Source organism: Nipponia nippon, unplaced genomic scaffold, assembly GCF_047370975.1.
Source record: "Nipponia nippon isolate SJK-2023a ecotype South Korea unplaced genomic scaffold, ASM4737097v1 scaffold_31, whole genome shotgun sequence".
Classification (NCBI taxonomy): domain Eukaryota; kingdom Metazoa; phylum Chordata; class Aves; order Pelecaniformes; family Threskiornithidae; genus Nipponia; species Nipponia nippon.
Genome location: NW_028262349.1, coordinates 5,929,774 through 5,946,600, shown reverse-complemented (window position 1 = coordinate 5,946,600; position 16,827 = coordinate 5,929,774). Strand labels below are relative to the sequence as shown.

Sequence of the window (16,827 nt, the reverse complement as noted above, 5' to 3'; positions counted from 1 at the left end):
GTGGGCTTGGCTGCTGGCTGGGGTGAAAGCACCACAGGCCTGTTTCTGGGGAGCAGCGGCATTTCGTAACCCGAAGGATATTTGTGCTGCGGCAGCGCTCGGTACCATTTCTCTCGCTGTCGCTGGAGGGAGCTGCCCCATCCTTCATTGGGCTCCCAGATGTTACGACAAGCTGCAGCTCAAGTAGTTGTTAAAAATGAAGGCACTGGAGGATTCCAGGGGGATTTCAGATGAAAACACAGACCCAGGACTGGCTTCTTCTGCAGAAGGGCCCTGAGATGCCACACGCTCCGGTGTGGGACCTATGGTCTGGGGGCATGGGGTGGCTTTGATGCTGATGGGACGTGGAGATTTGTACGGCCGAACAGGACAAGACCGAAATGCAAAAGAAAGCAGCAGCCGTAGTTCCTGGGCCAGGCAGGATTTGGGGCATTCAGCCTTCCCCCAGCCGGCGTTCGGTACCGGCTGGCGTTGTCCTCCAGGCACCTCCTGTAGATGCTGAAGAGCAAAAGCACCACTAGGGAGCAAACCCCAGATCTGCCAAAAAAAACCCTGGCAATGGGTAAATACAGCATAGCTCCTTCACCCGTTTCTATTTAATGCGTAAAACCCCCCACCTTAGTCTAATCACTTTAGCATCCAGACGCAGCACTCCAGTATCCGCTGGTGCACCCAGGGACTAAACAAGCTTTGAATTAAGCAAATGGCACATTAAAAATGTATTTCTGAATGCAAGAGTAAGCAGACAGATAGCGCAGAGCTGGGTATAATGGGCTGTTTATGCAATTGTGCTGGGGGCTATCATTAACCCCAGGTTTTTCCCCAGGGAAGGAGGTCAGACACGGGAGCTGGGGCCACGTTTAGGTAGATCAGGTATTTATACAGCTGCTCCAGGGGACTAGCGCAGGCTCTCATCTCTTCCTTCCGCAATGAGCAATTTTTGTCCCCCTTCCTTGGCGAGCTAAAGAAGCGCTTGCTCTTTTCTCCAGCTCCAGTATCAGGCCACACGTCTGGGATCAGGAGCACACTTGGAGTTTATCCCCATCATCTTCAAGGCTCCCACTCCATCCCCAGCTCCTTTCATTCCTACCTATGTAATTGCTCCCCAGAAGCTGCAATAAATGCTTTTGGAGATGGCTATGCAGGTATGGTATGAGCAGGTAAGAGGCTACTACTTATCGGGGCTTGTCCTGATCAGCTCTGACTTTAATCCATCCCGATAATTCAGACCTCAGCCTCTGCTCCTGTTCAAGGAGGTGGCAGAGGTTTTTCCAGCCAGCCACAAGGAATAACTCCTGGTGCAAAGGTCTGCCATCAGGGAATACGAAGAGCCAGCTCATCGTCGCTTGTAAACTTGCTGCCCCAGGGCCTGATTTCCAGAGCAAAAAAGAAATTTAGAAGGCCACAAACTTCAGACAGAGTAAGAACTACCGCTGGGGGCTACAGGAAGGGTTTCTCTCGGAGAGCTCCATGAGGCTACAGCTGAAAACCGAGGCCAGAAGGAAGGGTAGTGCTCAGGTCAAACTCCCAACAAGTGAAGTCTCTGAATCCAGAGCCCTCGCATAGCTCCCACACACCTTCACTGGTAAACCATTGGGTAAATAATCCAGGCAAGAGAGTTACAGGCTTGTTTTTAATAAAAGACATCTTCAGAAAAGATATTTTAGTACAAAAAAAAAGTTTAAAATACACAAGCTACCGTTGCCTTTTTTTTTCCCAATATCAACATTTATAAATTACACCACATTGTTATTAAAACCGCATTTAAATATGGAAACAAATTAAGACAGGGAATTCATCGGGAAGATCCAACATCCTACAAACGACTATTTACAATGTTTAGCAGCTAGGAGCTCTAGCACAGTAGTCAATATGACTTCAATAGGGTGGGATGCTTGGGAAGCCCCAAGACGGCAGCTGGGCCCGTAACAGCTTTTGGGGACCTGGTTTGCCCACCTCTCCCCAGACACCCACCCCAAAGGCAGAGGCTGTACGTCAAGGTAGGCACCCAACAGGGCGGTGCAGCTCTTGCAGAGAAACCCCGTTGTCCCCTGGCCCTCTAGAGCAAGTTTTGGGGCACGCACGTGGGACGGTGCTATTCGCTCTGCAAAGTACGGGGAGTCTGTTGGGAGAAGGCAGCCCTTCAGGGGGGTTTACAGCTGACAGCAGGGCTGGTCCTGCCTGGGGACACTCACTGCTCTGTACATGTGCTGTCCTAGTGCTTGTCCTAACCACCCCCAGCAACACCGGTAGGCTCCAGGCAGAGCTTAAGACTCAGCCCTCCAGGATCTGGCCCTCGTGCAACTGCCTGCAGGATCCCACCCATCATCTCCTGGAGCTGGAAGCCGTTTCCCCAGCTCCCGGCAAATTCCAGCACAGCCAGAAATACCAGGCTTCGAAGCTGTGCAGGCCAGGGAAGCCAAGTGAGCCTGAGGTCCCCTTCTGCACAGGGTGCCCTTCAGCCTTCCCATCAAAACCCATGTTCTCCGTGGGCTGAAGTCACCAGAGCAGGGGCTGCGCAGATGGAGCTGCCCGAGGCTCACTGCCCCATGGCACCAGCCGGGGAAGGAGGCTCCAGGCTTTCACAGGAGGGTACATAGGACATTATTTGGGAACAGCAGTGAGAGACAGGACACAGCGAGGCTCCGTACCCAACACTTGGGTCCAAGCTAGCAAAACCCTTCACGTGCTCCCCTTCCCCCCGCCCCAGCTCATCAAAACCAGCACAGAAGTGTTCAGACAGGACAGAAAGCACCAGACAACTTGAACTTGCCGCAGCAGCACGTGGCAGGTTGGAAGACCCTTGTGCATGCTCTGGATGTGGATCTCCCTGCTGGTGGCTCCTCCTCTGGTTTGGGAGCTCCCATCCAGGGATTTCAGCAACATGGAGCTGTTTTACTCCTAGCGAGGGGCTGTGCCGTGCCACTAAAGGGCTGCTAACCAAGAGAAGTGTTCCTTGGGGGACTTCCCAGGGAGGGTGGGTTTGTTTTCTGTAAACACCAAGTGATGGAGCTCAGGTCTGTGCTCCGCAGAGGTCAAGTCTCAAGTGGCAGCTTTAGGGCTCTGCTTCCAGTGCTGCGGGTTGAATTTTCATGGTGGTTGACTTCAGCGGGTAGTACCTGCCTTTCCATGTCTTCCAGAAGATGCCCTGCTTGCGCTCGTGCCTCTGGCGGGGGATGGAGCGGAAGTACTTCCCGTTGAGGTTGGCATGGCCACAGGTGCTGAACCACCAGCCACCTACCAAGGCAACGCAGAGGCAGCTTTAACCCACAGCACTTCCAGACAGAAAACAAACCCAGGGTCAAGGCAGCCGCTGCCCCCTTTTTCCCTACTTTCCAGGGCTTCAGGACGTTACAAGACCACCTCCACACTTGAGGAGTCCCACGCACCGGGAAGCCTTCGCACAGATCCTATGTGACTTCAGGATGCATCTGCAAATCCCTGCTGCTCTTTCTGGCATGCAAAACCCCCTCAAACCCTTCAGCAGCCCCATCTCAGGCCTGGGGACTGGCCTCTGCTTTGCTTGAAAGGTTTCCAAGCGAGGTGGCAGCCAGCAAAGCTGTTACAGAGACAGGCCAAGACCTGAATCATGAACCCCCCCCGGTTTCAGCTTCCCTCCTGGTTCCCTACACAGCTCCTCCCGAGGACACAGCTTTGCCGGGGAAGCAGGGGACAAGCCAGGCTCAACACCGAAGGGGCCCAGTCCCGCAGGGTCACTGTCCCACTCACAGCCACCAGACAGCGGAGGGCTGAAGGGAAAGCGGACGCCATTGGGACGGACAAGCTCGTACTGACCTGAGAGATGTTTAGCACAGTTTGTGTCAGCTTTGAGGTCGTGGTCGCGATCCCGAGTGGAGAAGGGCAGCTGCCTGAAGTCCCCAATGGCGTTTTCCAGCTCTCCAGACAGAGGTCCCAGCAGGTTGAGTGTGTAGGCTGTGCTCTCACCACCAAGGCTGAAGACAAACTGAACCACCTGGGAATTTCCCTCCCAGTCTTCCAGCTCAATCAGGAGATCATATCTTCCCTCTTGGACAAGGTGATGCATCTTCTCCAGGCCCAGCCAGAAGTCACCTGAAACAAGACACATTGCATGGGCTGCAGGGACACAAACATGTCGTGCAAAGCAGACACGTGCACAGGCTCCAGAAGCAAACAGGGACAGCCCAGGGCACCACAGCATTTGAATCGCTGTCTGGCACCTGCAGGACAAGTCAAGAAGACCAAGGACTCTTGCTCTGCAAGCAAGTGCCTCCCCCCACCCCCAGCCCAACGCTGTGCTCCAGCACAGAGAGATCTCCAGGGGTCAGCAACGGGGAATAACTTGTGCTAAGATATCACTTATCCCACAATAAGACGACAGATGCCATCATCCACCTACCACGAAGGTCTCCAAAGCCATTCTTGTAGGCATCCCAGAGCTGGTCAAAGTCCACAGAGCCATCTGTGCGCCTCTGGATCACTGTCCAGCCACCTTCTGCGGGCCGGGAAAACGTGGTCATTTGGGGTTACCATTTGCAAGACCACCGCGCAAAGGGCCACAGGACATCCCCGCTCCTTTACCTGCGGTCATGTCACAGTAGACTTTGAAGGGCTGAGACCCTGCAGGCTGCACCTGGAAAACGCCGCTGCTTTGCTGCCCAGCCAGGAAGAGCTGGTGGCAATCCTCCGGGAGCTCTGCGGGGGAAGGAAACGGCCATTGAGAAGATGGCCCTGAGTCCCATTTCCTCAGCAGGTTGCTCCTACCACGGCCCCGGCACTTGCAGCCCTGGCCACGAGCCCAGCCAGCTGTGCACAGCGGTGGCCGCAGCTCCGGACACGCGCTGGAGACGATGGCCCCTGACTTCAGCGTCTTTAAACGCTGTGACCCCGTATCTTCCCATTTATCCAAACACGCTTCTTGGGCTTCCGTCCAAGGCAGAAGCCAGGCGTTGGGCCAGGCTGGGGTGACCGAGGCTGGAGAGCACGGCTCCCCATTGAGGAGAGACCCGTGGAGCTTCCCAGCTCCCTCCGCGCCTGCGGCGGGCAGGAGCAGCCCATTTGGGGTGGGGTGATGCCAGAGGCAAAGCAGGGCCAAGCATCCCCGTCCCACCCCGAGGTGAGGTGGTCTCAAAGGGCCTCAGGGGCAGAAAGAAACCCCAAGTCCTGACATCAGGAAGGCACCTGAGCATCCAGCACACGACCTCTTGCTCCCAGCCACCGTGGTGGCCCCAGCCAGACATCCCACTGGGCGACCTGCCACCAGCAGGCACAGGGCCAGGCTGGGGCGACCCTTTTGCCCAAGACACACGGACCGGGGCAGGGAAGGGGTGGGTGGACCGCAGGGAGCCCCAGCTCATTGCACAAGTGGATTCCCCCGGGTGAGGCCACCCCCCAGCTTGCCCCCCTCCATCCTCACGCCAGCTGGGCTCCCACCTCTCCTTCCACCCCTGCGGGGACTTTGCCCAGAGCTGCCAGCAAAGCACCGTTTCAACAGCGCCGATAAAAGTCCATCCAGGAACCACCACCCGCAGCGCTCGGGGAGAGAGGCGGGGGAGAAACCTGTTACAAAACCCGAGTCAAAAGGCCGCAGGAGGATGTGCGGGGACTTCAGCCTCTGGGCTGTCGGTGCAGTCAAGGGGCTCTTTGTCAGCCGGGACAGGTGCCCCCGTCACCCCCAGACAAAGGGGGTCTGTTCTCCCCACGTGAGGGTGGGATGGATTGTGGTGGCTCACAGCTGCTGCCAGCATGACCCCAAGACAGACGGGTTAAGAAACCTAAAGACAAGCCCCGGGCTGTGCCCGGGTGCTGACCGCCCCCACAGCCCCCCTGCGGGGTCCCCCTTGCAGTAGCTGCCCCCAGGGTCGGGGCTGGCACCCTGCTCCAGGGCAGCGGTGGGGAGAGGGGCCTCCCCCACGGCCACAGGGCTTGGTGTGGGGCAGAAGGGGGAAAATGGGGCCTTTGAGCGGCCGAGGGCAAGAGCAGCCCCCACGGGGCATCACCCGCTGCCCTCCTCCTCGCTGGGTGCCCGGGGAGCCCCAGTGTTGTGTTGGGGCAAAGAGCAGAGCCCCAGCTAGAGAAGAGGTCACTGGAGGGGGGACCCAGGGGACGGCAGTGTGACACCTGCCACCACCTTTCACCCATTTCACCCCACACCGGACCCCCCCAGTGAACTTTCACCTCCGTGGCACAGGCAGCCCCTCTCCCACCGCCCGCAGCGGGACAGCCCCGCAGCCAGCGCGGCTGGACTCGCGCTGCCGGCAGCGAACCTCGCACCCCCAGGCCAATGCCAGCGCCACACTGGTGCCACCAAGCCCATCGGTGCCCCCATGGGACAAGCGTGCAGCCCCGAGCCCTCCCCCAAGGCCGTACACGCATGGATCAAGGGCAAGCTTTTTACACGAAAGATCAAACCCACACAAAGCCGCCCAGCGCTGCGGGGAGGCCGAGTGCATCCCCAGCATCCCGCTTTCTAGGCGAATGCAGCCAGGGAAGCCAAACGAGGCTCAGGGGAAGGAAAACCCACAACCTGACCCCACGGCCGCGGGACCCCAGCTCACAAGGGTGGCAGCAGGGAGGTGCCGGAGGCTGCTGGGCTCGCTCGGCCTCGCAGAGCTCCTTGCCTCCCCTCCCACCAGATCTCCCAGCATCGACAGGACGGTGCCCGGGGGATGCTCAGCGGCCCCAGTACGCCAAAGTCAACTCTATCCCTGTCTGATTTTTTTCCTGGGCCCTGGCCACACTCGCTGCAGTCGCATCTCTCCTGTTTTCCTGGTGCAACGGGGACTTCCACGCAGCTGAATGAGAGGCAGCTGCTTGAACAGCCTCAGCTCAGTCTTTTTGTTTGAGGAACACGCTCGTTAGTTCCAGTTCATGTTGCACATCCGTATGGCACCAGCAGAACAACAAGACCTCCTGGCTGCTCTGGATGTTTTCCTTTCCCTCCCTCTTTATTTAGCCAAACAAGACAGAAGAATCCACAAGGCTGGCTGGAGCCGCCCCGGGCATGGCACCCTATTTACCCCCCAGGATCTCCAGGCATGACAGGAGGTCACCAACCTGGGATAAACACCCTTTCTTGCAGATGGCAAGGCATGCCTGGAGCTGTTTGCATCGCCTCCCCCTCACCCTCCCCAACCCAACCCGATTATTTTGGAGTCCCAGCGCCGCGGGGAGGGAGCGAGCGGGGCTCTACCTTTCCCCTACTCGGCCGGCTGCCAGGGAGCGCAGGCTCTGCCTAAAGACATGATCCTCTTTCTGCAAGCGATTAAACCTTTCCCTCTCCAGGCTGCTTCAAGCCTTCAACTTTCACATGCTTGGCCCCGTGCCATCTCTGGTCTGAAAAAACCTCACCCTCGCTGGATGCAAATAAAAGGGTCTTTCTGAAAGGGCTGCTGGTGGAGTGCATCGCTGTTCCCCAGGGCCGTGCCGGCACTGCGGCTCTGCCTGACAATAGGCAGGGAGCCGCCGGCACAAGCCTTCCCGACGCTTGCCTGCTCTAACAGCAGCCACAAGCCTCCCCAGGCAGAGGGCATGGGGCTGGCCTGCCAGATATTGTGTGCTTTGAGATTTGCCAGAAAACTCACTCGACTTGCTAATGAGAGGAAGCCAATTTGTTTTCTGTCAGTGGTATCAACATCAGGGATTAGGCGAGAAGGGGGAGCTCGCAGCTGGGCTGGGTGGAGGGCATCGGGATGCCCAGGGTCTCCCCATTGGGGAGAGTGTGGCACAAGAAGGTGCTGAGCTCTCGCACCTCTGGGGGCTGCGGGCCCTCGCTGTCTCCCACCGTGCTCCACAAGGGCTGCTGCACCCAGCACCCATCGGCCAGCGCAGAGCCGCCAGCACAGCCCACCTCTGCCACCGGTAAGTGGCAAAGACCCGAACCCATCTCCCTGCACGCCCCTATCAGCATAACCTGAGCACGGAGCCGGGTGGTCGGACCGGTTGGTTGGACCAGGTGACCTGTAAAGGTCCCTTCCAACCCAAACAATTCCAGGACTCCGTGACACCCACTACTGAGGGCAAGTCACCAAGCGGAGCTGGGAAAACACAGGGGGGAAAGAGGTTTTGAGACAGTTTTCTGTGCTGCTCTGACCTAGGGAGACCTCACGTAGCCCCACCGCGCCGAGCACCCCGAGGAGTTTGGAGCCCTGCATCCCATCTCTCTCCTCGTCCGTGTCGATTCCGCGGCTCTTTGTTCTGCCCACCCAGCTTTCAGGCGCACCGGTGCCAGCTTCGGGTTCCACATACAACTTACCGTGTGTTTTCCTATAGCTATCCCTGTGTTAAGCCCTGGGCAGGATTTCCCCGTGCATCCTCGCCCTGCCTGCTTTCTCTTTGGCTCACCCTGGCCATCCCCAGACAGCTGCAGGGACGGAGCCAGCACCGTGATTTAGCTGACAACACGAGAGCAGCTGCTCCTGGCCAAACCCTGCAGGGACACCGGTTCCTCTCCGGGAGAGAGGCTGCAGGACGCAGCGCAGCTGGGGACGCCTGCCCTGCTGCCCTTCGCTCTGCCGGAGCTCCTCCGGCCCCCGTGCCGGCAGAGAGGATGCCCCAGGCAGAGCCAGGAGCTCTGGATGCAGCATCCCCTTGCCGGCTCCGGTACACGCTTCCAGGGCTGCGTGGCCAGTGCTTTCACTGCCTGGGTGTTCGCTGCAGCTCAGCGCCTTCCACTAAGGATAGCGCTAGCTGAGGCATTTATCTTTCATATATGAGCCCTAAATACGAGCCAAGGGAGACGGACGCACACAGATCCAGCTCTCCTCTCATGGTCCAGGGCTCTCTAAGCTCCCCTCCACCAGCAGACAGGCGGAGAAGCAGACCCTGCCTGGCAAAGGGAGAGCAGGGGGACCAAGAGTTAACTGTGAGGAGCAGAGATCCTCCGTTCCTGCCTGCATTCACACACACCCCCCCAATCCTCTTTGACAAATACCTGCTAGCGGCATTTCTCCTCTCCCTGATGTACTCTTAATATCAGGCAGAAAAATTCCTCTTAAATCCTTAAATTCCTGCTGGGCTAATACCGATCCAGAACGCTAGGATCCTGCCCGTGCTCCAGATCCCCCCAGTCTGGCCAAACTCCCAAGCTCTGGTTTTACAAGCAAATCTCACATCCTGACTCAGGACAACCGAACCTTTTGTTTCCAAACAGTTGCAACTGCGGCAGGTTTGCTCCGGCGCGGAGGAATGGGGCGGCACAGGCGGATACTCACTCTGCGTCAGCACGGGCTCCCCGCTAGTGTTCTGGCTCTGGTTGGTGAGGCTGAGGCTCTTCTTCAGGTTCATCTTCCACTTTGGAGACTGCGTTTTGTTGTCCTTCAGGTGTAAGGGGATCAGTAGATTGACCTAAAAGAAAGGCACAAGTCAGAATGATTTTATCTCAGCTCATTTTCAACACTAGGACTCGGGGGAGCTGATCAGCCGAGGCGCCAGCCGCTCCCCTGTGACAGCGCTGGGGCTGAACTTGCCCAGAAACATTGAGGAACAAGAGATACCCGAGGCTGGCAAAGCCAGAAACAATTGTGGGGTTTTGTACCCATGCTAACAAATTTATTGTGCAGATAAACTCAAAGGAAGGGCCCAGAGAGGCTCTGCATCCACACACCAATTCCTCTTACTGCTCCGTGCGAATCCTCGGGAAGCTTGCAGTTTGCTACCCTTGCACCAGCCCTGCAGCACAAGGACCGGGGCCTCAGTAGGGTCTCAAAAGCCAGGGAGCAGTGGCACAGGCACGGTGACACCCCTGTCACCACAGCGCTGTGCCAGCCGGGCTGCCGGGGTCCCTGCAGTGTGCAGGGCCGGGCTGCGGTCCCCTGGCCGCAGAGCGGGATGGGGGCTCACCTTGCTCTGCAGGCTTTTAATCTGCAGATTCTGCTTGTCCAGCTTGTACTGCTGCTGCTTGATCTTCTGCAAGAGCTCCTCGATCCGCAAGTTCTGCGCATCCATCAGGGACTGCAGGGGGAAGAGCCAGGTGAACCCCGCGGCTCCGGGGAGATCCGGCTGTGCTGCACGTACCCCACGGAGCCAGGTGGGCCAGTCCCCCGGCGGGGCTGTCCCCACGGCTGCTCCCGGTGCCTTCAGGTCCCCACGGCTGCTCCCGGTGCCCCCAGGACCACCAGGTCCGTCCCCCCCGCTCTCCTGAGGCCGATCCCCACCCGCTGCTCCCCGTGTCCCGGGAGGGTCGGCCCCCCCCCACCCCTCCGCGCTGCCCCCCGTGTCCCGGGAGCGCTGCTCCCCACAGCTACCCCCTCCAGCCGCTCCCGTTGCCCCGGGAGGGTCGCGGTCCCCATCGCCCTCCCCGCGGCCGCTCCCGGGAAGGCGGGGACCCCTCCCGCCTCCCCCCAGCGGCTCCCGGGCGATGCCCCGCAGGGTGCTGCCGGCCCCGGGGAGGGTGCGCGCTTGGGGCCCGCTCCTCCGCACCCCCGGGGGGAGCGGGACGTTCAGCGCCCTCCCCGCGGCCGCTCCCGGGAAGGCGGGGACCCCTCCCGCCTCCCCCCAGGCGGCTCCCGGTACCCCCGGGCGGGTCGGCTCCCCCCCGGGCGCTGCCGGTACCGGGGCGGCTCCCCCCGGGCGCTGCTCACCTGCAGCGCTCCCAGGTCCCTGGCGCTCTGGTTCCCGGCCGGCCGCGCCTGCAGCGCCTGCCGAACGCGCCCCTCCAGCTGCTCCAGCCGCCCCTGGATCTCGGCTTTGTCGGCCGCCACCTCCTCCAGGCGCTGCCGCAGAGCCTCGGAGAGGTTGAGGAGCTGCCGGCCGCGGCCCTCCAGCTCCCGCACGCTGGCCCGCAGCCGCTCGCCCCGCTCCTGCGCCTCCCGCGCCTGCCGCAGCAGCCGCCCCATGGAGCTGTTGTGGGCGCTCAGGCGGCTGCCGAGCTCCCGCATCTGCCCCTTGGTGCGGTCCACGTGCTCCTTCAGGCCGTGGCCGAGCTGTAGTAGCCCGTGGGCGATCACGTTCACCTCGTCCCAGGAGGCGAACTGCGCCCGCCGCTCCTTGCCGCCCCCCGCCACCGCCCGCCGCTCGGCCCCGGGCCGCCCCGCTCCGGGTGCGGGTCCGGGTCCCGCGGCCACCGCGGTGGCGCACAGCAGCATCGCTGCCCCGGCGAGCTGCATGGCTCCCAGCTGCCTCCCAGCGCTCGCCCCGCCGTCGCCGCGCCCCCGGTTTTATGGCCGCCCGCGCACCGCGGCGGGGAGGGCCCCGGGCCCGGCCCCTCCCCGCCCGCCCGGCCCCGCCGCTTTGTTCGCCCTCCCCGCCCGCCCCGGGCCCGGGCCGCCCCGCACCCGCCGCCCGCGGCAGCCCCGGCTCCCAGCCCTGGCCGCCCCCCCCCGCCCGGGGCTGCCTCGGTCCCTCGCCGCTGAGCCCTGCCCACACCCCTCCTCGCACCCTGGCCCCAGCCCCAGCCCATCCCTGTCCCCATCCCATCCCATCCCACCCCATCCCCATCCCCATCCCATCCCGTCCCCATCCCCATTCCCATCCCATCCCATCCCATCCCATCCCATCCCATCCCATCCCATCCCATCCCCATCCCCATCCCCATCCCATCCCTGTCCCCATCCCCGTCCCCATTCCCATCCCATCCCATTCCTGTCCCCATCCTGTCCCATCCCATCCCATGCCATCCCATCTCCTTCCATCCCATCCCAACCCCATCCCCATCGCCATTCCCATCCCATCCCATCCCATCCCTGTCCCCATCCCCGTCCCCATCCCATTCCATCCCTGTCCCCATCCTCATCCCCGTCCCCATCCCATTCCATCCCATTCCATCCCATTCCATCCCATTCCATTCCATTCCATTCCATTCCATTCCATCCCCATCCCCATTCCCATCCCATTCCCGTCCCCATCCCGTCCCGTCCCATCCCATCCCGTCCGCATCCTGTCCCATCCCGTCCCATCCCATCCCATCCCATCCCTGCTGGCTGCCCTGCCCCTCACCCTGCCCTGTGGAGCCCCGTCCCCACCAAGCCCTGCCCCGCGGAGCCCCCAGCCATGGGTGCTGCCCCCCCATGCGCCTGCACCCGTGTCCTCTCCCCAGGCCCTGCCCCGCTGGGAGCTGCTGGCCTCGGGGTGGGTGCATGCCGCAGGTGCAGGGCTCCCAGGCCATGCCCTAATGGGTGCTGGGGGCCCCAGAATGGGTGCCCGCCGTGGGTGCAGGGCTCTGCCAGGTGGCTCTGGTCCTGGCGCGGGTGCCCGCTGCAGGTGCAGGGCTCCCGGGCGATGCCCCACGGGGTGCTGCCAGCCCTGGGGAGGGTGCGCCTTGGGGTCAGCTCCTCTGCACACCTGGGGGAGCAGGACGTCCTCTCCTCTAAATGCTCTGGTCTCCGAGAGTGCCAGGGATGAATTCCTCCCCCCTCTAAGGCTTCAGTCATCCCCCTGTGAAAAATGTGCATCTTATTTCATTTGCGAGTGTCTCGGACTCCGGTTACCGGCTCTTCCCTCTTGTCCCGCCTTTTTCTGCTGGCTTAAAGGTATTTCCAGTCTCTGCTTTTCCTCCCCATGAAGGATTTCACACTCTGTGATGGAGCCACTCTGGGCTCTTCTCAGATCGGAGCAGATGGAGCCCCTCCGCCCCCGCCCCGCCGGGGGTTTCCTCCCGCCGCCCAGCGCTCGGTCCCTCCTCTACAAAGCGCATCCCCGAGCAGGGAGCTGCGTTCCCAGCCGCGCTGTCTTTAGGGGCTGAATCCCCACTTCCCCCCACTTGCTGGACGCTGCCCGTGCGTCGGGCTGGTGGTGAGGCCCGGTGGTACTAGGGCCGCAGCGGGGGCTCGTGCCGAGCTCCCCTCTGCTCAGCCCCACAGAAGCCCCCAGCTTCTGCCTCCACCCCAGCGCTGCCACTGCCGCCGCTCCCGGGGGAGAAGCCTTCTCGTCTTGTCCAAAACCTCCCGGCAGCAGGATTTCCCCTTCCAGGAGTCTCCGTGTCACCTGGGGTGCAGGCAGGGTGGTGGCACGGGAGCTTGCCCACGGCAGTGGCCATCGGGAGCAGCTTTCCCGCCCTGCACACCTCTCCCCTGAGGATTTTTTTGCTGCATTTGAGATCTGCCACTCCATTTAACTGCGGTTTTGCAGAGCTGCCTTTTAAGCCCAGCCTCTCCTGTGGCACTCAGCCTTGCCGAAGCGACGACGTGTGCGCCCAAGACTTCCATCAGCCAAACTTATTTTCCTGTGCCCAAGCAGGCAACTAATATTCAGGGTTTCCCATCTTTTCCCTTAGTGGGGACAAACTCCTCGTTGTTGGGAGCGAAGCACCTCGCTGGTGGAGGGGTGTTTATGTACCGAGGTGTAGGAGGCTCCTGCAGGAATCAATAGCAGCCGCCAGTTTCTTGTTCTTCTGGCCCTGAGCCGTCTCCAAGCATTTCCCAGGCTGCTGCTCGTGGAAAGGGTGAGTGAGAGGCCTCAGGGCAAGCACCCAGCAGCAACGGCGCAGGGAGGAGTCACAGAGGTAGGAGCTGGGGAAGGAGGAATTTGGGAAATCTCAGCAGGCAGAGTCCAGAGAGCCCCTGGGCCCCCCCGCCAGCGGGTGCTTTCGCCTTTATTTCATGGTCAGAAGGAATTTTTCAAGTGAGGAAAAAGAAAAAGAAGGAAAAAAATCTAGGTAGGAAACACTGCAGGGGAAAAAGAAACAACAAAAAACTGTGAATTGTGCTCTTTGCTTTTTCCAAACCTTTGAGGTCTGGGGCCCCTCTGCGCTCACCCTGCTGCGGGCGCTGGAGGGGAGCTGGGGCATGGGGGGGGTGGGGAGGGGTCACCCCCCGGCGGGGCGAGAGCGTCAGGCTTCCCTGCGAGGTCTGGGGTCCCTGCGTGGCACCTTGGGGTGCACCCGGCTGCCCTGGGCCCCCTGCACCCCCAGGTCACGCCAGATGTTGTACATCTGCCCCCGAGGGACGGCTCTGCCGCCGTACCCACCACCACCCCCGAGTGCTGCAAGGGCAGGCACAGCGCTGCCAAAAGTTCCCAAATGAGGTTGTCCCCCCCCCAAAACATGAAAATTCTGCTTTTCATCTTGGTCCTGCCGGTTTTTGGCACCCCAGGAGAGAGCGAGCTGGCAGGAGCTGTGCCCGCGGAGCCCGAGGTTGGAGCAGCCAGCATCCCGAGAGCCCTCCGAACTGGGAAACCCCAAACCCCGGGGACACTGGGACAAGCAGAGAAGCACAATTGCATGTGTTGACTATTGCTCCGGGTTACGACGTCAGGCGAAATGAATTCTGTGTGCGGCTCCGCTCTCTGCCCTGCCGTTACCCAACACTGGAGCTTGTCCTGGGAAATGACGGGGTTATGCCAGGTGCCAAAGCAGACGTGTTCCCACTTGTTATTTTCTGCATTTGCAGTGTTTGTGCTGAGGCAGGAGAGAGGTAATGTAAGAAGCCGAGGCCTGTTGAGAAGCCACATGATTTATGCATTTTCCTTTGGCTGTATTTTCCTATTGGGACATCTCCAATTTGCCCTGAGAAATATGAATTTTTAACGTACACAAATGAAAAGTCCTCCGAGGCCCTGTGTTGCCCCGGGCTGTGAATGACCACGGGTCACTGGGAAGGTGCTCTCTGCAGAGCTGGATGCACTTAACTTCAAACAGAGCTTAAAATGGCCCTGCCGGTGGGGACTGAGCCCTCAGGGCATTTCTCAGGGCCAAGAGGGAGCCCTGGTCTGCCCTGCGTGGAAAAGGGCTGCGGCCAAAATCCCCATGGGGTTCCAAGCGCCCGGCTCGGTTGGGGCTGGGGAAGGGCCGAGGTTTGCTCTGGGGGGGAAGGACCTTTCGCCCTGCACAGCAGAGCGCAGCCCCGGGAGGGACCCACAAGGACCCTGCCCCAGCCCAGCGGACCCTGCAGCCTTTGGGACACTGGAGCAGCCCGGGGAGCAGCAGAGCACGGTGGCCCTTGGGGCTGCCCCTGGGTCTCCGTGTGCTTCGTCGGGGTCCCCCTGCCTGGGGTCATCCCCCGGCTGGGGTCATCCCCTGGTGAGGGAACAGCGGACGCCAGAGGAAGTTATTTTCTGTGGACGTGTCTCTGCAGGAACAGGGGCCGCTCCCATCCCCATCCCTATCCTTATCCCAGTCATCACACCCATTCCCATCCACATCCCCATCCCCACTGCCATTCCCATCCCCTCTTCCATGCAATCCCCCCAGCCCAGCCGGCCAGAAAGGCAGGATCCCCAGCACACACTGCAAGTAGCTCCTCTAAACAGCTCCCACGCACCTGGCAGCCCATCCCCATCCCATCCCATCCCCATCCCCTTCCCCATCCCATCCCATCCCCACCCCATCCCATCCCATCCCATCCCATCCCATCCCATCCCATCCCCACCCCTGTCCCCATCCCCACCCCATCCCCATCCCCATCCCCACCCCATCCTCACCCCATCCCCATCCCCATCCCCATCCCATCCCCATCCCCACCCCATCCCCACCCCATCCCCATCCCCACCCCGTCCCCACCCCATCCCCATCCCCATCCCCACCCCATCCCCACCCCACCCCCATCCCCATCCCCATCCCCATCCCCGTCCCATCCCCATCCCCATCCCCACTCCATCCCCACCCCATCCCCATCCCCATCCCATCCCCATCCCATTCCCATCCCCATCCCCATCCCCATCCCCATCCCCATCCCCATCCCCATCCCCATCCCCATCCCCATCCCCATCCCATTCCCATCCCCATCCCCATCCCCATCCCCATCCCCATCCCATCCCATCCCCATCCCCACTCCATCTGCATCCCATCCCCATCCCATGCCCATCCTATCCCATCCCCACCCCATCCCCACCCCATCCCATCCCCATCCCCATCCCCATCCCATCCCCACCCCATTCCCATCCCACCCCATCCCCACCCCATCCCCACCCCATCCCCACCCCATCCCATCCCCATCCCCATCCCATCCCCACCCTATCCCCATCCCATCCCCATCCCATTCCTATCCCCATCCCCATCCCATCCCCATCCCCACTCCATCTGCATCCCATCCCCATCCCCATCCCATGCCCATCCCATCTCATCCCTATCCCATCCCCACCCCATCCCATCCCCATCCCATCCCCATCCCCATCCCCACCCCATCCCCATCCCCATCCCCATCCCCATCCCCACCCCATCCCCACCCCATCCCCATCCCATCCCCACCCCATCCCCACCCCATCCCATCCCCATCCCATCCCCATCCCCACCCCATCCCCACCCCATCCCATCCCCATCCCATCCCCATCCCCACCCCATCCCCACCCCATCCCATCCCCATCCCATCCCCATCCCCATCCTCGTCCCCGTCCCCATCCCCGTCCCGTTGTCCCACTCACAGCAGGCTGCCAGTGGGCGGGCTGCGACGGGTGTCTTTGTTCTCTGCCTGTCTCCATCCCGCTCCTTCCCACGCTGACCCGGCGGGTCACTGTGCGAAAGTTCAGCCCGGGCTGAACTCGCATGAATTCCTGCAGCTGCTGGGCCCCGGGCTCACGTCAGCGGAGGGGCAGGGGAGATGCTGGTTTACAGGAAGGTTGCTCACAGCTTTGCTTTATTGTTGGAAATGGCAAAAGTAAGGCCGACTCCAATGAGAGGGGAATAGGGCAGATGTGAATGACACCGTCACCGCTTCAGGGATAAATTTAGGTTTTCCAGAGGAACGGTTATTCTGATTCAGCGGAGGTCGGGAGACATCCAGCAGGGATTTCCTACTGGCCCCTGGCTGAGCGCGGCAGCACGTCTCACCCAGACAGGCACTGGCAGCATTCCCAGTCGGAGCGGGCACCCCATCCGCTTTGGTCTCCGCTCAAACCTGGTCCTGGCAGTGATTCATCTATCGCACAGCCCCGCTAGCGAAACAGTTCTGCCTGCTAGAACCCCCACAGGCTGCGGTC

The 16,827-nt window shown here is 61.1% G+C and overlaps 1 protein-coding gene across 1 annotated transcript; it reads right to left on the bottom strand.

The window, feature by feature from the left end:
- Positions 1–1,625: 1,625 nt before the first annotated feature.
- ANGPTL4 (angiopoietin like 4) lies at positions 1,626–11,098 on the bottom strand. The gene is made up of 7 exons (XM_087769241.1): positions 10,560–11,098; positions 9,820–9,930; positions 9,192–9,324; positions 4,561–4,674; positions 4,379–4,474; positions 3,796–4,071; positions 1,626–3,237 (listed from the first exon to the last, which is right to left on the bottom strand). The coding sequence occupies exons 1-7, from the start codon at positions 11,082–11,084 to the stop codon at positions 3,056–3,058; spliced, it is 1,437 nt and encodes a 478-aa protein (XP_087625367.1). The 5' UTR covers positions 11,085–11,098; the 3' UTR covers positions 1,626–3,055.
- Between the last annotated feature and the right edge of the window lie 5,729 nt (positions 11,099–16,827).

Bases quoted from the DNA above. Each gene is read 5' to 3' on its own strand.
- ANGPTL4 (XM_087769241.1), bottom strand. From the start codon at position 11,084: ATGCAGCTCGCCGGGGCAGCGATGCTGCTGTGCGCCACCGCGGTGGCC. The intron at 9,325-9,819 runs GTGAGCCCCCAT...CCTTTCTTTTAG, and splicing joins TTAAAAGCCTGCAGAGCAAG to GTCAATCTACTGATCCCCTT. The intron at 4,675-9,191 runs GTGAGTATCCGC...CTTCCCCCGCAG, and splicing joins GGAGCCCGTGCTGACGCAGA to AGCTCCCGGAGGATTGCCAC.